The 24,558-nt window shown below is 45.1% G+C and overlaps 2 protein-coding genes across 2 annotated transcripts in view; both read left to right on the top strand.

Annotated features, from left to right (window-relative positions):
* Positions 1-24,558, top strand: part of LGALS8 (galectin 8) — an 811,943-nt gene that overhangs the window by 468,770 nt on the left and 318,615 nt on the right. The gene's annotated exons all lie outside the window — the stretch shown is intronic.
* Positions 1-24,558, top strand: part of GPR137B (G protein-coupled receptor 137B) — a 51,918-nt gene that overhangs the window by 6,418 nt on the left and 20,942 nt on the right. The window contains exon 2 of the mRNA XM_049789005.1: positions 20,461-20,510. Coding sequence (XP_049644962.1) covers positions 20,461-20,510 — 50 coding nt within the window. The remainder of the gene's footprint in view (positions 1-20,460; positions 20,511-24,558) is intronic.

The following is a 24,558-nucleotide window of genomic DNA, read 5'->3' as shown; positions in this document are numbered from 1 at the left end:
TCACCTTCACTGCCAGCTTCAAGTGAGCCAAACTGTGAATGTGCTTTTGGGAACAGCAAGACACCTCATAGAGGATCCAAAATCTAGCCCTGCTCAACATGACTGGTTTCACAATAGCAGCATCTTGTATGCAATATTGGCAGCTCTAGACCCTAGTCAGGTTGTATTTCTACTGGGTTTTTCTGAGTCTGTCCCAGTCCTCTTTCTTCTCTCTTTTTGGGTCATACTTAAACATGCTCAGGCCTATGATATTCGGACCAGAGGTACTTGGGGGACCCTCTGGGACCAGAGCCAAGCCATGCTGAGGAGTCAGACAGTGCCTAGGAATCGGTTACAGGTTTCATGTGCTAAGCATGTGCTCTACTGCTCGAACTACTTGCCTGGCCCCTGCTGTGTCATTTTGCTTCCCTGCCTTTGTTGGGTCTGTTAGGGAGGCTGGGAGCCAGCACAGAGGCTCTGGTCACTCCAACACCTATAACTGATCTCCTTAGCTGAGAGGTGGGGCAGTGAGGGACAGGTTACATGGAGTAGCAAGAATATTAATACATTTGAAGGCTGCTCACCTCAGTAACCATGCTGGGCCATTCTTGGGTCTATGAGAAGAGAAAACCATGTGATCTGAGAATTGTTGGTTCCTGTTGGACTCACAGTTCTAATGAGAAAGATGAACAGCTTCCTGCTTTGTGCGCCAGGCTCAACTTGATGTTCTGGTTGACTACTTTTCTCAAGATAGAAATAACCTCTGCCAGCCACGCAGTCCAGGCCTAGAATGGAATCACTTATGGAGGCCTGTGAAGGCCTGTGAATATTTGACTTCATATTTGTGTTGTGGCTAAAGTTTTGAACCTGTGAACCTCTAAGGCAGATGAAGTCCAGGTGGTTTTTTAATCTACTGGGGGACTGATTTCCTTGAACTTGAAGTTGGGGGAGCTGCAAGAAAGGAAGTAATGATGATGTCTGTGTCTGCAGTTTAAGTCTGCCGAATCACATGCATAGTCTGCTGTGTGTGTGTGTGTGTGTGTGTGTGTGTGTGTGTGTGTGTGTGTGTGTCCTTTTTAAAGCACTCTTAAAGAAAAAAAATTTGAATGGTTTTTAGCTTATAGGCCATCCCATCCATGGCAGACAGTAGGCTTCATGGTTCCTTGGGTCAAGGTGAGGATCAGGTTCCTTTTCATCTTTATTCCACAAGTTCTACTGGAACAAATCTTTCCCGGAAGTTGGAAGTGGAGAACCCACATGGCTTCTTGTTTTGTGGCTTAGAGAATCACTTAGAGAACACATCACTGTCAACACCAAAACCCAAGCCCAGCCCTACAAAAATCTCAGCAAGCCTTCAACATGTTGCTTATTATTCCTGGGACAGGAGTGTAGGCCAGTGGTAGAGCACTTTCATGAGTTTGATCAAACAGATCAGCCACTAAAATCTTGGTCACCTGCCCACAGAAGTCTGAGGCCTCAAGAATGACATCAGTATCTTCTGAGTGTTGGGAAGGACTCGCTATAGTCTGTTGCCCATTGTACCCAAATACCAGGAGATTTCTGGAAGGCTTGATGTCTCTAGTCATCATCAGCCATTTTTTCTCCCTTTCATGCAGATGTACTGGCTGGGTAATATCTCATAAAGCACAGGAGAAGAATTCCCACAGCTCTCTGACATGTACCCAACCCTTGGCTGATCTCCCTTGCTAATCAACCTGAGTAGTGTTTGTTTGATGCTTGTCAGATGATCAGACAGTACACTTGTGGCTAGTGGCAGAGCAGGGGTGACTGTGGGAAGCTGAGTATCCACAGGCCAGTCTCCATCAGGACAGTTCTTCTTTTGCAGGGTCAGGGCACATCTTGCCCACCTGAACTCCTCCTGGTTGTTCCTATGAGCTTTGACAGACTGACAAGTTTCCACAGGATAGTTGAGACTCATACATTCAGTTAGTAGAGGAGTCTTTTTTCCTAATTTAGTAGAATTTACACAACATGAAATTTTTCTTTTAAATATGAACAATTACAAATTACATGGCATCTATACATTCATATTTTGGATTTTTCTTTGTTTTGGGCTAAACCTGAGTTTGCTCAGGGCTTACTTCTGGCTCTGTGGTTTTCTTGAGAATAACTCCTGGCTTGATTCCAGTGTCCGTATTTGGTGCTGGGGTTCAAACTGGGGTTGGCTATGTACAAGGAAAGCACCCTACTTTCCATACCATCTCTCTGGTTCTCTATTCATATGTAACTATCACCTCTCTTTGATTCCTGAGACTTTTCATCTCTCCAAGATCTTCCATACTATCAAGCCACTCCCCGTGCCCCAGCCCTTGGAACCCTACTTCTTGCGTGTGGATTTACTGATGATGGATATTTCACATAAAACGAATCAGAGTATTGGTGATCTTTTGTGGCTAACTCCTCTCACTTAGCCTGATATTTTTTGTGGTTCATCCATGTTATAATGTGTATCACTGTCTCCTTTATTTGAAAAGACTGAGTAACATGTGATACTGTGGGTGGGCACCACAGGTGGTTTGCTGGTCATTGAAATCACTTCATTGCTTGCTTTATAAATGTCACAGTTCCCTACTGACTATATTGTTCGAGTTAAGGTCAAACATGGTTCTTGTTTTTGTGTTGAGCAGAGAAAACAGAGATCATCTCTCTATGTCCCCTTGACTTCTTGGTGACAAGCTCCCCATTGACAGCAAGTATGGAACATTTCTAATAAAAGCATGGGGGTTTCTAACCCTCAGAAATTTCCTCTTGTATCACCATGATTTTTCCTCTAGAATATATACATGCTTTATTTTTTTATTTGTTTGTTTTGGGATCACACCCAGTGCTGCTCAGGGTTTGCTCCTGCTTCTATACTCAGACATCACTCCTGGGGGTGGGATTGGAGGAAAAATGAAATTTCAGGGATCAAACTCAGGTTTCTCACGTGCAAGGCAAGCACCTTATCTTCTGTACTACTTCTCTGGCCCATGATTAAAAACTAATATATCAAATAGTATGTGGGGTCACCCAGGGGACACTACTAATGATGCTTGACATGGTCACATGGGCCTGATGTTTTGATACTTGGACTCAGTAATGCAGTTGATGGGTGCTTTGAAGCCTGAGGTCAGACCCCAGCTAGCCATGAGCTCCATCCCACTATCTTACTCACACCAGGTCTGTTTTAAAAAGAACCATTGACTTTTGCTATTGCTGACATCTAAGTCAAAACTTTTGCCCTGATTTGACCAGGTTCAAGTATTTCTAGTAGACACTATAAAGACATGGCAATCACTGCAAATGAATGATGCTGTAACTTTGCTAGTTGTCCTGCAATGCTTTCCCTCCTAGGGCTATGTTTTGCTCTTGAGGAACTGGCACAGAAGGGGAGAAATTTTGCATTGGGGTTCAAAGACTGATTGCTGAATTTTCTTGTTCTGGTGAATGAAAATATTTAGCCTGGAAACATGGACTGCGTTAGCCAGTTGATGATTGCCATCCAAGAGGCTAGGAGTTTATTGCTTCATAATTCCCCCCATAGATCAGGAGGTACACAGTGCCGAGGGCAAAGACTTAATGTGTCAGTGGTTCCCAATATTTTTGAGCATAAAAGTTTCCCAATCTTTTTTTTAATTGCTGAGGTTTTTTTTTTTATTGTTGTTATTGTTATACCCAGCAGTGCTTAGGGGTTACTCCTGGTTCTACACGCAGGAATCACTCTTAGCAAGCTCAGGGGAGCATATGTGATGCTGGGGCTCAAACTCCGGTCGGCTGTATGCAAGGAAAGAGCTTACTCACTGTATTATTGCTGTGACCCCTGACAGTTCCTTTTATGGTCAATACAGTGCCAGTAATCAGTTTAGTAGTGGTGCATTTAGGATCTTGGTTCAAGAACACACACACAGGGAGTATTGACAGCAGTGGCAGGGGCTGCAGACACGTGGATACATACATCCTGTTGACCCGAGGACATGCTTTTGAATGTGCTGCATGTTTGTCCACCCACTCTTCACAAAACCTTGGGGAGGTGTTTATCCCATAGAACAGAGGAGATACATGAATCACAGAGAGGTTAGACAACATTCTAAAAGCCATTCAGCCAATAATTGGTGGGTCCAGGTGAGTTAGAACAAGTCAACCCCCTTTTGTACCTCCTATGACTTTGTTTTTTGTGACTGTACAGTCAATCCTCTCTTGCCATGCCCTCTTCCCACCCTGTATAAGGTTCTTATCTGTTGCCTCCCTTGAAATATATTGGGGGGGGGGCCCGGAGAGATAGCACAGCGGCGTTTGCCTTGCAAGCAGCCGATCCAGCACCAAAGGTGGTTGGTTCGAATCCTGGTGTCCCATATGGTCCCCCGTGCCTGCCAGGAGCTATTTCTGAGCAGACAGCCAGGAGTAACCCCTGAGCACCGCCAGGTGTGACCCAAAAACCAAAAAAAAAAAAAAAAAGAAATATATTGGGGACCACACAACCGTTGGTTGAGAAACTGTTTTCCAGAGTACTTGCTTGACCCTCAGGTAAGGTCACAGAAATATTGGCAACAGTAAAAAGTTCTGAAATCAGATTAAAAATTCATTCAAAATCAATGAAGTCGAAATGTTACTGGAAGCTCTTGCCCATGTACTGTTGCCTAAGTAAAAAGGGGTCCAAGTAGAAGAAGTGGAAGGCGTGACCTCGCCTGTGTTCGTCCTTGCTGATTGGTTCTGGTGTATGAATAAGTGGGGGGAGGGTAGAAGGTTATGAAGTGGCCTAAGAGGGGAAACTTGCTAGTGAACACACAAGTGGTCATGAAAATTTGAATCTGCTTGGGTGGTGAGGTTATGTGCCAAGGAAACCAGGATAAATAGGGGTATCATTGTGTCTCCCCCTCTCCCTTCCCTGTTGTGATGATGGGTCATTTATGTTCCATTGTGGTGTACACAAGGAGATCCTACCATACATTGGGTTGTATTCAACCCTTAGTTTTGTCTTTGTCACACTTCGAGGTGTCCCTGTTCTCTTGTAGTCATGGTGCTGTTGCACATTCTGGTGGCAATGCTCACCGTGCTCCATGGGGGTCACTCCAGACTGAAGTGTTTTTGCACCTCTGTGGTGAGATGTGGTGCTTGCTAGGGCTCCCCAACTTTCGTTGGTGTGCCACAGGTAGATCAGCAGAGTTGCTGGGACAATGTTCAGCCCATGTCGGTGGCACTGTGGATCTGACTTGTGGCCTCATGCTCACAAAACAGGTGCTTTGGCGACTGAGCTCTCCCCAGGGCCCTGGTGGTGTCATCTTATTTAAATAAAAAGGTTAAGTGTGGATCACTGCTGCAGCATGTTATAACTTGAGGAGCTGAGTACTGGCTCTGTTGTTTCTTTGGAGAGAAGAGATACCATCAGTTTGCACCATCAGTTTGTACCATCAATTTGTGACAAAGACAAAATATTGGCTCTGTTGTTTCTCTCTGGAGAGAAGAGATAGCATCAATTTGCAGCATTTTCAAATGATTTGCAGCATTTTCAAATGCTTTTGCATGCGTGTACAGTTAATTAGGAGAGGAAGGTAAGGTAGAGAGAAACAGAATCTTGGGGCCTTTGGGGACTTGGTCTCTATTTAGTGCTGAGTGTGAACTGGCCTAGGAAGCCTGGGAGTCTCTTAATGGTGCTGTGAGTCTCGAATTACTGTAGGGCAAGGGTTGGGAAATGTCCATTCTTCCATTCATTTCTAAGAGGCAACACTTCCAGAAGGGTGGAGATGTAAAAAAAGCAAAGGATCCGGGCAGAGAAATTCTGAGTAAAGTGGAAGTGTGGTCCCATAGTCTTCATTCAGGCATCACAGACCTGCCTCTGGGGACAGAAGTGGTTAGTTTCATTGTGGGCCAAGGGAGGAGGGGAGCATAAAGCTACAAAGAATAGCATGAGCCTTTCTGCCAGACGCTGCCAATTTTACTTTAGAAAAAGAATTATACATAGGAAAGCAAAGGCCAGACAAAGTGCGTAGGAATGAGCCAGGCAGATTGCTGGGAGCCTGAGCAGGAGGACTGCCCCCAGACATTCCTAGGGGGATTTACTAGGACAGCAGGCAGAGTTCAGCCACTGCCCCGCTGCTTCATGCCAGACAGGTGTGTCCCATCACTCTTTGAGCTCTCCAGGTCATCTATAAGGTGGAGGCAGGGCCTGAGTGATTGAGGTGGGGGATCCATGGCAGATGTCCCATCTGCGCCTCATTTGTGCATTAACCCATGCCTGTCTGGGACTTAGTTTTCAAAAGATTCTCAGAGAAACCTGGAACACTCAGGGCCTTGGCTAAAGCTGGATGGAGTCAGAAGTTTCCATCTTGCTCTTCATTCTAGATGAAGTTTTGAAAACAGAGGCCATGTTGACTTAAAGCAGAGATACAGGTCCAAATGTTGTGGTACCACCCCCACTTCCAAAGTGCAGTATCCTCTACTATCATCCCTCAGATCCCCTCCTACTTTTGTCATCCTGAATCTAGGGGTGGCTGGGGCCTGCTCCTTTGCATGAGCAAAATCACTCAGGATTTGTCTTGTTCTTGACATTGTGGACACCATATGCCTGATACCTGGGACACTTCCTCTGAAGTGCCAGGAACACCTTGCCACTGTCTTCTATACTGACTTCTCCAACAGGCTCCCCTCTCTCCTGTCCTTCTAGCCCTGTACTACTTTGGAGGGCGGGCATTATGGGAAGGCTTCCAGAGGGCCCTGGGAATGTTCACAGTTGGGGATGCCAGGAAAGTGAACCTCCTTATCATTTAGTAATTCTGTTTCTGTTCAGGTTTCCCATGATTGCTTTTATTCCTGTCTTCAGAATGGACCTCTCTGTCCACTGGGCTCCAGTCATGTCCTATTGCGGTCCTGTCCTCTTTGGGGTCCCCACACTGCACCCCACTCCTTCTTCTGTCTTCACTGTTCTGCCTTCTTCAGGCCCAAATGTCCAAAGACCTCACCCACACATACCCAAGGTCCTCTATCACCAAACACCCTCTTTGGTCTGACAATATGTGCTTTTTGAAAAAAAAATTTATTTTGTGTTACAATAAATTTTTATTTACAAAAACAGACAGTAATCCACCACAAACAAAAACTGGTCGTCAACATTTTTTTTTTGCCAACAATGTTTCAATATGGTTTTGAGTGGGAATTTTATATATATACATACATATAATTTTTAAAATTACATTTAAAAGGTTTCTTTAACATTGTAATTTTCTTAATATTAAGGCACCATGATTTATATAGTTTTTCATAGTTGAGTTTCCAGTGTACAGATATCCCAACACTGCCCATGTCCCCGGGTTTCCCTGTACCCTCCCGCCTGCCTCCTTAGCAGAGTTTTAGATTTGGTGGATTGTTGTTTGGATCCCATGCTTACAATATTGTTGGCTGTTACCCCACCCTCAATACCTTATGCTAATCTCACCTGGGTGGTGAGACCACCCACATCTGAGGGGGTCTGTGGTTAGTAATGAAGGGGTTGCCTGGGTGGAGGGGAGAGAGATAGGACTCAGGATGGATGCAGAACAGCAGGAAAGAGGTTGCTTAGCTTAGAAGCCACTCATCTTGGTTAAGACCTTGTCATAAAGCTGGATATCTCCTGAAACTTCATCTGACTGCCTGTGGATCATTTCTTAGGCCGTTACCCTCCTACCTACAGCCCTGCCGGCCGAAGGGACTGCAGGCGCTGGGGCTGAGCTGAGAAAGGCCTCACCATACACAACACTAGGACTCTATATTTAATAATTAATACAACTGTTCGTTGGTTCTGTAGTTTAAATACAAAACATGGTTTTAAAAAGAGCAGATTCACTATGCAGCCACTTCTTCCTGCTGTGGCCAGCTAGCTGCCAGTTACTTCTTTTGGAGCTCCCCCCTCCCCAGTTCCCGTACTCAGGCCTCTCCTAGCATGGCTCTTGCCTCAAAAGCCTGCCCTCCACCCCCAGCTCTCTGGCCCTTGCAATTTATGAGACATGGTTCTTTTCCAGACAGTTCCCCACTGAGAGGGAACAACAGCTAGAGCTGCGCCACCATCACCATGTAACCCAAGACAAGCCTGTGACAGTAGTCACTCTGCATTTCTCCAGTCTTCAGAAGGCCACTGTCTGCGTTCAGTTCTTGTTGCCTTTGAACTTATCCCTGCAGGTAGCTCAGAGCCGGGTGGAGCATGTGTCATGCATGTGAGAGGCTGAGATCTCCACCAGCTTACAGCCTTTTTGGAGACCTGACCAGCCAGCAATGTGAGGTGCCCTGAGCATTGAACCCTTAGGCTTAAATGTCTGGTTCCTGGGTCCCTGAGCCACACTGAAGAGACCCTCTCCCCTCCAAATCAAATAAGGAGGCACTTTCATTGTTACATTCTTTCTCAGGCCTTAGTTCAGGTTCTGTTTACTTGGAAACTCCCAGACTGTGCTCAGGAGCTTCAGATGTCCTTCCAGGCAATTCTGGGCCAGCCAAGCTTGTGGCCAGGCCTGTGGTATGAGGAGTTCCCAGGCTATCCTGGTAGCCCTTGGGGCCTATGGTTCATTCCTGGAGGTGCTTGGGGTCTTTCTGCTGACCTTTTCCTTAGAAGAGTGTTTCTCATCTTTCCCACCATGGTCCCTCTGACCTTGTTTTCTTCATGTGACCTCTGCTCTGTGGATTAGCTTCCTAGTTTCATAAATAAGTTCCCCATTTTTAAAACCCTTTCTTCACTCTAATATCCCTGGCCTAATGGGGACTATATGCCCCCAGTTGCCAAGTGAAATTGATCCTAACCTTTTTTTTTTTTCTTTTTTTGGGTTTTGGGCCACACTCAGTGACGCTTAGGGGTTACTTCTGGCTATGTGCTCAGAAATCGCTCCTGGCTTGGGGGATCTTGTAGGATGCTGGGGGATCGAACTGCAGTCTGTCCTAGGTAAGCCACATGCAAGGCAAATGCCCTACCGCTGCACCACCACTCCGGCCCCGCAGCACTCAGGGGTTTCTCCTAGTTCTATGCTCAGAAATTGCCCCTGGCAGGCTCTGAGGACCATATGGGATGCCGGGATTCCAACCACCGTCCTTCTGCACGCAAGGCAAACGTGCTACCTCCATGCTATTTCTCCACTCCCCCCCCCCTTTTTGGATTTTGGGTCACACCTGGCAGCGCTCATGGTTTACTCCTGGCTCTATGCTAAGAAATTGCTCCTGGCAGGCACGGGGGACCATATGGGATGCCGGGATTTGAACCACTGTCCTTCTGCATGAAAGCCTTACCTCCATGCTATCTCTCCAGCCCCGATCTTAACTCTTAATGCTCCTGAAAACTCTCTCTGACTCAGGACAATGCATTGTTTTACCTGAGTGTAGCTGTTGCTTTAGAACTAGACTTGTATCTCAGCCTGGTCTCTCTGCTCACACTACATCACACTGCTTTACACCATCTCTCACTTCCCTAAACCATATCCTATCCCCTGTTCCTCATACCACCTGCCTGTGGTGTCCTACCTCCCCAAAGAATCTTATACTTCTCTGAATTGCATTATACTTCCCTATTCACTTTTCATCTCCAAACCATCTCATACTCACATCTCCCTGTATCATCTTACCCTTTTTTTTTGGGGGGGGGGGTGTCACAGTTGACTGCACTCAGGGGTTACTTCTGTCTCTACGCTCAGAAATCACTCCTGGCAGGCTTGGGGGACCATATGGGAGGCTGGGATTCGAACCACCATCCTTCTGCATGCAAGGCAAATGCCCTACCTCCATGCTATCTCTCCAGCCCCCACCTTACCTTTTTCTAACAGTCTTCCACCTCCCCACATTTCCCACAATTCTCTGTCTCTTGTTATATTCCTTACTTCCTCAAGTCTCTACACCATATTACAACCCCTTGCCTCTCATCTCCACATACATCCAAACTCAGGTTGTCACTTGAAAGTCAGTTATAGGGCACAAAATGTTTAGAACTGAAAACCACAGCAAGAACTCAAGGCTTTTCAAGTGCTAATAGCTAGAGAAAATTATAGACCTGTCCCCTGCATTAGTAAGTCTTACGTTGGAACTGGGGGTTTCTCTAGAGCTGGTTGGAAAGTAAGAATAAAAATGGGTGTGGGCCAGAGAGAATAAATTCTTTCAAACTCTGAGATAATGTCTTTCACCATCCACCTACAGCAGCAGCCTTCAAGAATCTTTCAGATGCTGGACCAGAGTGACAACACAGCCTATAGGGCTTTTTACCTTGCATGAGGTCAACCTGGGATTAGTCCCTAGCACCCCATACGGTGCCCTATACACTGCCAACAGTAATTCTGGAGTGCAGAGCAAGGAGTAAGCCCTGACAATCACTCAAACAAAAATTCTGGACATAGGAGACTGGTGGAGGGGAAGTCACACTGGTGGTAGGACTGGTGTTGGAACAGTATAGACTTGAAAAACTTTATAATATGTGAACAACTTTGTAAATTACAGTACCTGAAATCTTCGAGGCCAGAGAGATAGCATGGAGGTAAGGTGTTTGCCTTTCATGCTGAAGGATGGTGGTTCAAATTTTGGCATCCCATATGGTCCCCCGAGCCTGCCAGGAGCAATTTCTGAGCATAGAGCCAGGAATAACCCCTGAGCGATGCCGGGTGTGACCCAAAAACAAAAACAAAAACAAAACAAAACAAAAAAAAACACCCTGAAATCTTCCTGGATGCTGGGTGTGGCCCAAAACCAAAAAAAGAGGAATCTTCAAGGGTTTGAAAAGGGGCAGACAGAGGTTGCACTTCCCTTCTATCTGCCACAGTACCTGGTGCCTCATAAAACTGAGAACATCCCTAAGGGTTAGAGAGACAAGGCAAAGTCCAGGGAGAAGAGACAGGGTTACAGGAGTACATGGCTGGAGAAGGAGGGAATCTGGGCTCTTTTTACACCCGAACCTTTCATACATATGTCGGGGATGGGTGAGTTTGGCTTCTTGATTTCACAATCCTGAGCCCAGATTGGGGGCTTCAATGTGGACACCATCACTTTGTCTGAGTCTTTCTCTGACTTCATTTGCTCTTTAGCTATTCATAGTTCCCCACCATCTGGGTACGTGGATGCAAGCAGAGAGTCAGCAATGCTGTGGGATCTGAAGGAACAACCTGCAGCTGCCGTTGCCAGCTCTGGGGCCTCCCCCTCCTCCCAGTCCTCTTCCTGCTGAGCTGTGTAAGAACCAGCCCAGGCTGGAGGAGATGGGCAGCCAGATTAGAGACTCCTCCATCCCTGCCCCGGAGGAGGGTCAAGGAGCAGGAGTTAGTCTGGAAGGAGGGTCAGCTCCAGTTCTGGGCCTAATCAATCTTTTAGAAGCCACTTGGAACACCAATGAGGAGGGGGGAGGAGGATGGATAGGATTATTTTATTCAAGTCTTCATGCAGACATTGTGTACTTGATTTAATGAGGGCAGAACCTGCACTGAATCTTGGTATCCTTACATGCCAGAAGTTACAACTTAAAATGCCAGGAATTTAAGGGCAACTTGGAGGAACTTCAGTTTAACTATTAACTTGGACCATAAAGGGAGAGTTTCTCAGCACAGTTTGGCCCACTTCTGGCCCAGAGGAAGTCAAGAGACAGCTGACATGTATTATGTAGCGCAGGGGGAGCATTTCTAAATCAAGGTCAGAGCTTTTATTTTGATATTTTTGCCTAGGTAGAGTGCCCCAAACTTATTTGTTTTACCACCCTCTTTCAGAAAAAAAATAGTGGTTACTTATTTTTAACCATCTGGAAATCAACCATCTTTTTGTTTGTTTGTTTTGGGGCCACACCTGGTGACACTGACCGGCTACTCTGTGCTCTGTGCCCAGAAATAGCTTCTGGTGTGGGGGACCATATGGGACACTGGGGATCAACCTATCCTGGGTCAGCCACATGCAAGGCAAACACCCTACCGCTGTGCTATTGCTCCCACCCCAAATTAACCATCTTTTAGTGACGAAACCAAGTACCCCTCAGTTCCACCCGATATTCCACCCTGATCATTCCTGTGCATCTCCCCCTTAAGAGGGGTGCCTAGGCCCACTTTGGGAAAGACCTCTCAAAGGGAGGTCGGTCTTATGGGATGTTAGGTGTTTGCCTTCTTTTTTTTTTTTTGGTTTTTGGGCCACACCCGGCAGTACTCAGGGGTTACTCCTGGCTGTCTGCTCAGAAATAGCTCCTGGCAGGCTCGGGGGACCATATGGGACACTGGGATTCGAACCAACCACCTTAGGTCCTGGATCGGCTGCTTGCAAGGCAAACGCCGCTGTGCTATCTCTCCGGGCCCCAGGTATTTGCCTTCTATGCAGCCAACTCAGTTTGAATCCAACACCGAGAATGGTCCCCCGAGTATGTTCAGAAGTCACTCCTGAGCATGGTGCCAGTAGTTGCCCCTAAACATGGCCAAGTGTGATGGAACAGTGTTGTCCCTCCCTTTCCCTCTATACCCTTGTCCCCTCCCCCAAAAGAGATGCTTGAAAGGACCAAATGATATTTTTTTAGTGTCGAATTGTGATTGTGCTGAACTTCTGCTTTCCTCCAGATTGGAATATAGACTTGATAAAATATCTGTTGAGGGTGCCACAAGCATGTCCCATACACAGCTCCCAGCAGGGGTGTGGCTCAGTGAAAGCCCTGCCTTGCCTTGTATGCACAAGACCCAATCTCTTGCACAGCAAAAATCAATACATAAATAAATTAATTAAATCACAACACTTGGGGGGGGAGAGCCAATCTCTTTCTTTTTTTGTTTTTGTTTTTTTGTTTTTGTTTTTGTTCTTGGGTCACACCCGGTAGCGCTCAGAGGTTACTCCTGGCTCAACACTCAGAAATCGCTCCTCGCAGGCTCGGGGGACCACATGGGATGCTGGGATTCGAATCACCAACCTTCTGCATGCAAGGCAAACACCCTGCCTTCGTGCTATTTCTCCGGCCCCCAATCTCTTCCTTGGTAGAAAACCCAGCTCTGGGTTCCTCATGCTCTGCACAGGATCATGGCCACAGGGCAAAGGCTGAGGACACTTGCCTTGCTGTCATCATTTCTTGTTTTCTGTGGTGATGGCGGTGCCTGTTCTATGCCATCATTACTCTTACTAATGGACTAAATATTCAAGCTCAATGCCCAGGACACTGTTTTCCAAATTCAGTTTAGGGCACCCTGGAGGAACTTGAGGGGCCAGGTGAATTTGAAACTGTTACCCTCACTGGGCTTGAAGACTCTCATCATATAGTAGCCTTTTAGGACCTCAGGAATGCCCACTGGGAAAATGGATCAGCAAAGTAATGGATCTAAGTTTGTTAAATCACAGTGCATTTATTTCTAGTGACATTAATTTCCAGTTCTGTGGAAATACCTTGAGAAGTCCTGCCTGTCATTTTATAGGTGGTCTTTTCTAGCAGCATTTAGGAAGGTGAGGGCACTTGGCTTGGGCCCTGCAATTTGGACTTGTTTGGAGCTTTGAGAGGGGCATGTAGTTCCAGGGATTGCCATGTTGGGCCTTATTCATGCAGACATGTGCTCCATTCTTTGAGCTCTTTCCCTGGGTTCTCAGTAAGTTCTTATAAATGGTTTTGCTGGGCTAAATATGATTGTGTCAAAGGCTGTGATAGTGACAGACCCCACCATTGACACTAATGACCTGCATTGTGGGAAGTGGCTGCAGGCTGGCTCCAGTGTGTCGCTCCATGCCTGATTCATACATAGTGCATTCCCACATCCATGCCACTGAACAGGACTGGGGGTCTGAGCAGGCTGAAGTAATTGCTTTTATTTCTGAAGGAGAATTGTGCGTAAGGGTTACCCTTCCAGTAGGAGAGCCAGGTGCTCTACAACTCATGGGTGGGTGCATCCCAGGCTGGACAGCTCAGTGGTGATAGTGAGCCAGGACTCTATTGGCCTTGAGCATACTTTGACCCAATACCCCTTGTTCTTCAGTACCACCCTGTGATCATACCACTTGCATGTCAGCTCCCCGTGCTCTAGACAACCATGGCTAGAGAATTTCTGGTTGCAGTTTTTCTTGTGGTTTCCTCTGTCAACATCCAGAGGGACATGTTGAAAGCAGATCCTGATAAATATTTTTTAAAATTCTTGATGGTATTTTACACAGAGCGGAATCAATAGGGATGAGACTACCTAGTTGTGCTAAAACAGGAAACTTTCTTTCCATGGGGTACTCAGTGGGTGGTTGGTTCCCCGAGCTCTGGAGAGGCCCTATTGATTAAGTGTAACCCATTGTCCTGGAGCCAGAGGCCTTTGATCAGACTGAATATATGCTTTTCATATATTGACAAATATGACAGGTTCAGTCCCTGACACTGCATGGCTTCTCCATATATCACCAAACACTACTCCTGAGCACAGAGCTGGGAGTAGCTCCTGAGTGTTGCCTGGTGTGATTCCTAAAAGAAAAAAAAAAAAAAAAGGCCCGGAGAGATAGCACAGTGGCGTTTGCCTTCCAATCAGCCAATCCAGGACCAAAGGTGATTGGTTCGAATCCTGGTGTTCCACATGGTCCCCCGTGCCTGCCAGGAGCTATTTCTGAGCAGACAGCCAGGAGTAACCTCTGAGCACCACCGGGTGTGACCCAAAAACAAAAACAAAACAAAACTAAAAAAAGTAAATCTCATTCCTTGGCTTAAATTTACTGCTCCTGAGGAAGCCTTCCATAAATGTATCAAAATATTAAAAAAGCAGCATTTGCCTTTTTTATGGTGGGAGGGGGAAGACTTGGCTGTGCCCAAGATTTACTTCTGGCTTTGCATTCAGGGTCACTCTTGGTAGTGCTTGGAGGACCATCTGGGAATTGAACCTAGGTTAAACACATGCAAGGCAAATATCCTACCTGCCTTTTATCACTGTGGCCTAGCATTTGATCTTCTTCCCTTGAAAACATCAAACACATTTTAAATGGTTATAGTTTCTCCCCATTACTTTGATGTGAAATTGGACTTCTCAGTCATTAGAAAGCACCACCCCCAACTACTATTTAACAGCACAGAGAACATTTTCTGAAGCCATCACTTGTGGCAGGAAACAGTATTGTATTTTGTAACAGAACTTGGTTACTCATACCTTCCTTGTTCCCAAGAGGTGGCTTGGTAACACTTCTCCCGCCTGGCAACACAAATCTCTGAGGAGCTGTCAGTGGTCTCACCCCGCAGTGGGCTTGTAAGACAAGGCTGAACTCGAGACCTTTGTAGTCGGGTCCTTGTACTTATGTCACCTGTTTGTGCTCTTACCATTCATTTATTTTTATTTATTCCATGTGTAATGTGAGTCCCCATCTCTACCTCCTTCCAGAAAGATTTTAGGACAAATACAAAATCCACAAAATTGTATCAGGAACCAAATCATTCTTCTTGGAATTTGGAATGGTTATCTGAGAAAAATCTTTTATTTCTTTCCACCTCCCCTTCTTTCCCTTCCCCTCCATTTCTTTCTTGTGGTGGATTTCCTTGCTGTAGGTATGTGGACAATACTTCTAGGTCCTGGGTGCATTGATGTTAAAGTTGTGGATTATAATTCTGCATGGTAGTGTTGAATAACAGCCCTTGGATGGGGCTGGATGGTGATGGGATGGATGGAGGGGCCTTTCTCTGCCGGCCCAGGCCACGTGTCTGCAACCTCATTCAGATGGCAGGTTCAGGATAGCGGTGGGGGGAAAACTGACAGGCAGTCAGGTTCCAGGAGACATCAGCTTTTTTCAAGGACCTAGCCACCACATGTGTGGCCTATAATCTTAAACCTATTTAAGCATGCTCTCTTTAGCTTGCCGTGTTTCTTCCTTCATCTCTTGCTGACTCTCTCCCAATCTCTCCTCCAAATCCTCTCTCCGTCCCTCAGGTTATCTTCTTCACATCTCCCAAAGACCCCTCCCAGAAATGGGCAGGTCTTACCCTAAGGCAAAGTTATGTAGAAGATGGGGATGGGGTGACATGGTAGCATAGGGCAGCATATGTGGTAAGGCATGTGTGCACAAATTCTTCATTCATGTCAAGTCTCCTCATCTCTGCTCTTAGTGTCCAACTCTGGTTTTCTGCAGTGCTATGGCCATAGCCATAGAGTGATGATCAACACAGCTTTTTAAGAACGTGAGGTTGAACAGATACCTATTCTCCAGATCAGGGGTCCTCAAACTTTTTAAACAGGGGGCCAGTTCACTGTCCCTCAGACCATTGGAGGGTCTGACTATAGTAAAAGCAAAACTTATGAACGAATTCTTGTGCACACTGCATAGATCTTATTTTGCAATGAAGAAACAAAACAGATACAAATACAATATGTGGCCCGTGGGCCATAGTTTGAGGACCACTGCTCCAGATGAACTGATCCTTAGGTCCACTGTCTCAAAATCATGAGGGGTGGAAAACTTAGTAAAATATAGATTCCTGGGTCAGGGATGAAGTTCAGTAGTGCAGCACATGCCTTGCATATATGAGGTCCTGGGTTTTATCAGTAATATAGCCATAATAATAAATGCAGATTCCTGGGCTCACCCCATCCCATGAGGTTGGCAACTATGAAGGTGGGATTCTGGAACTTGCATCTTTTTTGTTGCTGGGGTAGGGGGCAGCTCACACTATTTTGGGATTAAACTTGGTGTTTCTAGTCTTAGGATTTGTCTCCTGAATAAATTACAGAAGGTGATTCTTCTGTAGGAATGAAACAGCCTTTTAAAGAATAGCTCTTAGAAGGGAACAAATAGCTTTTGCTTCCACACATGTTCTGGGAATTGGCTCACAGACTCACATGGGAGGCCCCTATTCCTTGTGACACTCTGCAGACTTGGCTGGGCACTTGGAGTCCAAGAAAGGATTCATTGGGGCTGCTTTCAACTACCTTGTGGGCAAAGGTTTTTCTCACAGCACAGTTTATAAACCCCGAGTTCCCCCACAGCCTCTAAAGAACTCCTCCTGTACCACCTACTTCTACTCTTTCAGGTCTTTTCAATCCCTTCAGATCCATCCACTTGAGCACTTTCTCCCCAGACAGTGTTGCTTCGCCACTTGTATATTTTACAGGGGCTTAGGAAGCCCTGCAAGAGGCTTCAAGAGTGCATTGACATGAGGCAAGGGAAGCCATGCATGGTGAGCATCAGTGAGAGAAGATGGGGTGGGGGGCAGGATGGGGACTCCCAGAGGCACATGGACAATTGGGCAAAAAAGCACAGGTAGAGGCCTTGGTAGAGCTGCTCACCATAGCTCTTGCCTAGAAGTGTCTACAAAGCTCTGTGCACATTATCTTCTCTCTGGATAGTCTCTGCCCTCCTTCTCTTCTCCCGGGGCCCATGCTCTGCCTTCCCCCTCACTTCTCATCCTACTGTCTCCCATATTTCCACATACATGCACCATGGATTATTTTTAAACTTTAGCTATTGATTGATTCATTGATTGATTGATTGGTTCCTGGGCCACACCCAGTGGTGCTCAGGAGTCACTCCTGGCTCTGCAATCAAAGCTATCACTGCCGCTAGCAGGCAGGGGACAATATGGGATACCGGGAATCAAACCAGGTCCCTCCAGGGTGGGCCGCATGTAAGGCAAATGCCCTATTGCTGTGCTATCTCTCTGGCCCCATGCACCATGGATTCTGAGCAGCCTCATCTGCTGAAGCTAGAGCTTTAATTGATATCTATTTTCTTTTTTTTGGTGTCCAGGTCATAACAGTGATGTTCGGAAGTTAGTCCTGGTTCTATCCTCAGGAATTACTTCTGGCCAAGTTTGGGGACCATCATGAGTGCTGGGATTGAGCTTGGGTCAGCCTTGTGCAAAGCCACGCCTTTTGTGGACACAAAGCTTTGTGCCCACTATACTATCTCTCCAGCCCTTGACATCCTTTCTCTCTCTTCTCCTCCATGTTTACAAATGTTCTTCCAGGGACCTCATCCCTACCCCCTACCCCACTGTATGCTGGGACCTTAGTCCATGGTGTAGCCAGAGGCTAAAGATCCAGGGGATCTCCCAACACTGCTTCTGTAGAAGAGTGTTTGATATTTTTTCTTTTAGTAGATTTTCATTAGTTTAGACTGTTACAGTGTGTTGGACATATCACCTCTGTGTACATGTACTCTGTACAAGTATCAGATTCGCTGTCATACCAATGAAGCTCCATGACATCCTTCCCAAAGTGCCTTCTGCTTTCCCACCCCACTTTATGTCTAGGAAGCTGTGTCATTTTCACTATATGTAGGAACTAATTTTGGGGTGTGTGTATGCGTGGGTGAGCATGTGCATCTGTGTGCATGTGTGTGTTGTGGGTTTCTTTGCTTTAGTTATATATGGGTTTCACTCGACAGAGGAGTGAATCCATTTGGTTATTTTCTATCCCTTCCCGACTTTTTCACTTAGCATAGTTAACCTCATGTTCCATCAATTTGGGCCAGAATCACATGGCTTCTCCTTTCCAGAACAGTTCCACAGAGCATATATTTTTTGTTGTTTCTGGGCCACACCCAGTAGTGCTCAGGGATTACTTATGGCTCTGTATGTGTAAGATGCTCCATTCTCAGGGATCATGTGGTACCAAGGATCAAACCTAGATTTTCCAAACGCACAGCTTGGCTCAGTGGCTCAGCCCAATGAGTGATCTCCCCTTCTATTCTGTATCCTTTGAGGGGCCAGAGGATTAGGGCCAGAGCACAATAGTAGGGTGTTTGCCTTGCACACAGCTGACCCAGGATGAACCTAGGTTCATTCCCTAGCATCCCATATGGTCCCCTAAACCAGGAGTGATTTCTGAGTGCATAACTAGGAGTAACCCCTGAGCATCACCGGTTGTGGCTCCAAAACAAAAACAACAACAAAAGAAAAAAATATCCTTTGATACATGCCTTCCAGTGATCACAGAATCACTAACAGTTTTCATTTTTAGTTGCTGTTTTAAAATGTGATTTCCAGACCATCTTTTCTTTTGTTAGTGGTGTGAGGTTTGGGTCACACCGGGTGGCTCTCAGTGGTTACTCCTGGCACTGAACTTAGAAATCGCTCCTGGCAGCCTTGAGGTCAGCCTTGTGTAAGGCAAATGCACTGCCACTGTGCTATTTCTCTGGCTCGTCCAGAACATCTTTCACAATAGCTATATTCTTTTGCATTTCCAAACAACAGTGTACCAGGTTGCTTTCTCTCCAATCCCTCACCAATATTTGCTTTCCATCTTCTTGATATGAGTTTTTCTCATGACTGTGAAGTGATGTCTCAATGGTTTGGCTTTCCTTTCCCTTTGTAGTACCAATGATAATTTCCCCCTTTCTTTGGAGAAGTGTCTGTTCAGGTTGGGCATCACTTCCTCCACCCCCTTCCAGTTTGGGGTCTGATTTTTTTTTATTTCTGTTGTTATTATTAAGTTGTATGAATTATGTATATCTGTTAGATGGCATTAATTTATCTTTTTTTATTAGTTACTAATTGGTTTTTGGGCCACACCTGACGATGCTCAGGGGTTACTCCTGGCCCTGTGCTCAGAAATCACTTCTGGCAAGCTTGGGGGGCCATAAGGGATGCCAGGAATTGAACCAGGTCCATCCCAGGTCAGCTGCATGCAAGGTAAATGCCTTATCACTGTGCTATCTCTCCGGATTCTGGCATTAGTTTTATACTTCACACAATCCAGATACATTATAAGTGTATATAGAGCTTGATACTTTACTAGAAGGGGCCCTTAAATGCAAACCTTTTTTTTTGGTTTTTGGGTCACACCCGGCAGCGCTCAGGGGTTACTCCTGGCTCTACGCTCAGAAATTACTCCTGGCAGGCTCGGGGGACCATATGGGATGCTGGGATTTGAACCACTGTCCTTCTGCATGCCAGGCAAACGCCTAACTCCATGCTATCTCTCCGGTCCCTATGTACAAACTTTTAATTGATGCCAGTGACAGTTTTTTTTTTGTTTGTTTTTTGTTTTGGGGCCATACCCATTTGATGCTCAGGGGTGACTCATGGCTATGCACTCAGAAATCACCCCTGGCTTGGGGGGACCATATGGGACGCCGGGGGATCGAACTGTGGTGTGTCCTATGCTAGCGCTTGCAAGGCAGACACCTTACCTCTAGCGCCACCTTCCCGGCCCCTGCCAGTGATAGTTTTAATGAAGTTTGAGGGGAAGTTCAGGCTCAATAAGAGAAGTTTTGTTTTGTAAAGAAACTAGGGGCCATACCTGGTAGTGCTCAGGACTCACCTATACTCAGCTCCTGTCAGTGCTCAGAGCACCATGTGGTACTGGGAATTGAACTTGCAATAGCTGCATGCCAGGCAAGAGCCTTAACCACTGTACTAGCTCTCTGATTATACTTTTTTTTTTTAATTTCCATTCTAGCTATTTAAAAGCAACTTTACTTTTCAGAGTGTCTGCATGACCTAAAATAATTTTTATTTTGACCAATTCTCTCACCAAATAGATATCAGAAATGTTTCCAGCTCCTGGGGGGAATGGAAAGGGATCCAAAATGTTGATGTTGGTTCATATATGTCAGTATATCCTGTCACCAACCCTTCATGTTTTTCTATCATTGCAGGTGATTTTCAAAGCCAAGTCAAAATATTCTCCAGAATTACTCAAGTACCGGTAAGTTGCCCTTGATGGGTAGCGATGGTAAAAGCTCACCTATACTTCCTATTAATCCAGCTGAATTTTCCCTAGAGACCTCCCCTAACTACCCCCCACAACTCCCCCCTCCAGCCTTACTCACTGTTTAAAATTTCAATCCATACCTTCCTGGGGTCATGCTCATTATGTTGGTTTTCCAAGGGGAGCTGAATCCTGAACCCAGAGATTGTGCCAATTAGTTGTGGACAATCTCAGTGTGATATGTGGGTATGGGGGACTGTATTCAAGCTCTTCCCTACAAACACACAGGCTGGCCCAAATCCAGCTGAGTTTATTTGAAAGATCTCCTTGACTCTATAAACAAGCATTTAAACAATCATATTCATATCTCAGGTGGTCTTCAGTCTATTGGAAGGACTCTGAAAATCATTGTACAAATGGGAAGTTTTGTGGGCTGGAGAGATATTGCAGAGGGTAGCTTGCTTACCCAGGTTCATTCTCTTGCCCCTTATAGAACCCTGAACTTCGCTGTGAGTGATTTCTGAGCACAGAGCCAAGAGTAAGCCCTGAGTTTTGCTGTGCGTAGCCCCCAAGCAAACAAACAAAACAAAATGAAAGATTTTTACAATTAGAAAATAGGGAGAAGAAAAGAAAGATTATTTCCAACAAAACTACTTTTCCTCAGAGGAGGCAGTAATGTGACCAGGCTAATGTGACCAGGAAATTGGAGGCTATTGAGTTTCAGATTGCACTTTGGAGAGAGGCTGAGCTGCAGTTAGGCCCTGTGTTGGTAGGCTTAAAAGAACTCCATTTTGGACCTTGTTTTCCAAAGAGTAACAACAGCAAAACATTGCTAAGTGTTGACATCTTTTACCCACTGTCCTTGTGAGAGGTGATGACCTGCATCTTGGGCCTATAGCTTTATTTATCTTATTCAGAAATAAGGGCCCACTGCCTCTACAGCTGGGAGAAATAAAGTGGGAGTGATACAGAGCCTGCTTAATAGGAAAGTCATGGAGGCATTTGGAAAATAAAGGCTATAGCCTTCCCACTTTCTAGATCCAGGTTTATTGCCCCAGCACGCCTGGGCCTCACCCATCTGCTACCCCTTGTTGCAAGGCTGTTTTCTAGAACTTGAGGGGTCTGTTGAATCTCCTCCCCCCCCCCCATAACCAGCTCTGGCTCATTATTGCTCCTTTGGGATCTGTTGAATACTTATATTTTTAGTCTCTCTCTCTCTCTCTCTCTCTCTCTCTCTCTCTCTCTCTCTCTCTCTCTCTCGCACTCTCTCTCTTCTCTCTCAATCTCTTTCCCTCTCCTCTCTCTCTTTCATATTCTCTCTCTTCTCTCTCTCTTACACACATTTATATTCTCTCTCTCATATTCTTTCTCTCTCTTACACACACACAGACACACATAAACACACACACACACACATACCCCCTTGCTTAACTCTTCTCCCATGTCCAGGAGATAGAGTTATGGCTCATTATTGCTCCTCTGGGCTCCCCAATCTGGGTCTATGGGTGTCCTTGAGAGAGACATGCTGTCTGTAACAGTGACTATGCACACTGCAGTTCCCAGCCCCTGACAAGAAGGGCATATTGATAAAGGGGCAGTCATAACCCCAACCCCAACCTCCATCTAGCCCATTGGTACCTAGTCTTGTCCTCTGCCTCATTATGTAGTTCTTACTGATGTTCCCTTGAAACATTTTACGGGGCCATATTGCAAGGCTCTTGCTTGATAATTTTTGTTGTTATTATTGTGTTGTTTGAGAGCCACACTGGGGACTCTTAGGGTTTATTCTTGGCTCTGTTCCGGGATCACTCCCGGTAGGGCTCCACGGACCGTATGTAATTTTAAGGATTGAACTTGGGTCATCTGCATACAAGGCAAGCACCTTAACTTCTCTGTTGGCCTTAAAAAATGCTGTTTTATTTTTTTGTCTAGTTACTTTGTTTTTATTTTATTTTATATTTTAAATATTATCTTTATTTTAAACACCTTGATCACAAACATGATTGTAGTTGGGTTTTAGTCATAAAAAGATACGAAGAATCTTAAAAAAAATCCCACATACAAGAAAAAAATATTATGACAAAAAAAAAAAAAAAAAAAAAAGCAATTCTGGTTTAAAGTATAGCTCAATGAACAGTTCCAGTCCACCACTGCTAACTTGTGTTTCTCCTATTTCCATAATCTCTGTCCTTTGTGCCTTCAGCTATAAATGTGTTACTAGCTGGGGGAATTTGAGAGCTGGAGGGGGTACAAAAACTGAATGAGGATGGTGGTGGAGAAGAATATTCTGATTAGCTTATAGAGCAGATATGATTTCAGAAATGGTTGTATGACCCTGCTGCAGTGAAGCTTTTTTTTTAAATTTTATTTTCCACAGTGAGAGGTTTCTTAATTTATTACTTACTTCCATTGAACATATATACTAAATTATACACTGTCTTTTTTATTTATTATTAATATATTTAAGCACCATAGTTACGAACATGCGTGTAGTTGGGTTTCAGTCATAAAAAAAGTACATCCCCCTTCACTAGTGCAACCTTCCCACCACCAATGCTCCCATATCCCTCTTCCCCCACCCCTTGCCTGTATTCAAGGCAGTCATTCTATTTCTCTCACTCACTACCATTGTCATGCTAGTTGTAGTAGTTGATAGATATAATCATTTCTCTAACTATACTCATGTATCTTTGTGGTAAGCAATGAAAAGCATTTTTTAATGGAGGCTGGAATGATAGATACCATAGTGAGTAAAGTGCTAGTCTTTCACATGGCTGGCTTGGGTTTGATTCTTGATATTACACATGGTCCCCAGAGCAACACCAGGGGTGATCTGCAGCACAGAACCATGAGTACACCCTGAGCTCCGCCTGGAGAATCCGCCCCCCCCCAACTAACAAAAAATTAGAAGTAGAGTATCATTAAGACTGTTTAACATGTAGAACCTCTGAACATTTGAGGGATGGGGTCTTGCAGGTGATAAGATGTGAGTATGGGGGTTCTTGAAGTCTATGAAAGGGGTTTGTGTATTCACATCTAAGAACCTAGTTGCTTACAGTAGGGGGATCCTGGGAGTTTATTTGTGTTAGATATGTCTTTAGTCTCCTCTGTTTAATTTTTCATTTCTCTAAAAGCAGATGCCATAGTAGACATTTCAGGCCATCACTTATTCATTGCGATGCTTTGATATTTTGACTTGTAAAGTGACTCACTTCCCTTGTTTAATCACCACTCATTTGAAATGAAATGCAAGCCATTACTCTAAAACGGGTTGAAACATTTCATGTGGAGCTATTTCTATAGCAGTTTAGTGTCCTTGAAGATAATTTATGTCAAACCCAGCCAAGAAGTACTTTCTTTTTTTGACTGAAAGTTCCCCATTCACTAACAGCAACTGGCCTTGCATTTTTATGAAATTGGTATCCTTTTTTTTGTTTGTTTGTTTGGTTTTTTTTTGGGTCACACCTGGCAGTGCTCAGGGGCTACTCCTGGCTCTATGCTCAGAAATCGCTCCTGGCAGGCTTGGGGGACCATATGGGATGCTGGGATTGAACCACCGTCCTTCTGTGTCTAAGGCAAATGCCTTACCGTTGTGCTATCTCTCTGGCCCCGAAATTGGTATCCTTTTGATTTGTTTTTGTTTTAACATATTTATTAATTTTTCTTTCTTACTTGGTCTTTTTAAGTGCTGGAATAAAACCCAGAGCTTTGTACATGCATATTGTATGCTGAACCATATCCCGGGCCTGGTTGACACTGGGCATATTTAAGACTACTAGGATCAGGCCAGAGAAATGGTACAATAGAGAAGGTGCTTGCCTTGCATGTAGACAAGCTGAGTTAGATCCTTGGCACCGTAAATGGTCCCTGAACATAGGCATGAGTGACCCCTGGGCACAGAACAGAAAATAAGCCCTGAGTATTGTCTGTAACTCCTCCCCTAATACTATGACTCTTAAATATTTTCTATTCTTTTCCCTACTTTTATTGATACAATATATAATGGACCAAATTTTGCTTCTCTAAGAAGACTTTAGAAGAAAAA

This window comes from Suncus etruscus, chromosome 15 (genome assembly GCF_024139225.1).
Source record: "Suncus etruscus isolate mSunEtr1 chromosome 15, mSunEtr1.pri.cur, whole genome shotgun sequence".
In the NCBI taxonomy this organism is placed as follows: Eukaryota; Metazoa; Chordata; class Mammalia; order Eulipotyphla; family Soricidae; genus Suncus; species Suncus etruscus.
Note: the sequence above shows the minus strand (reverse complement) of the source record. Positions and strands in the feature narration are given on the sequence as shown.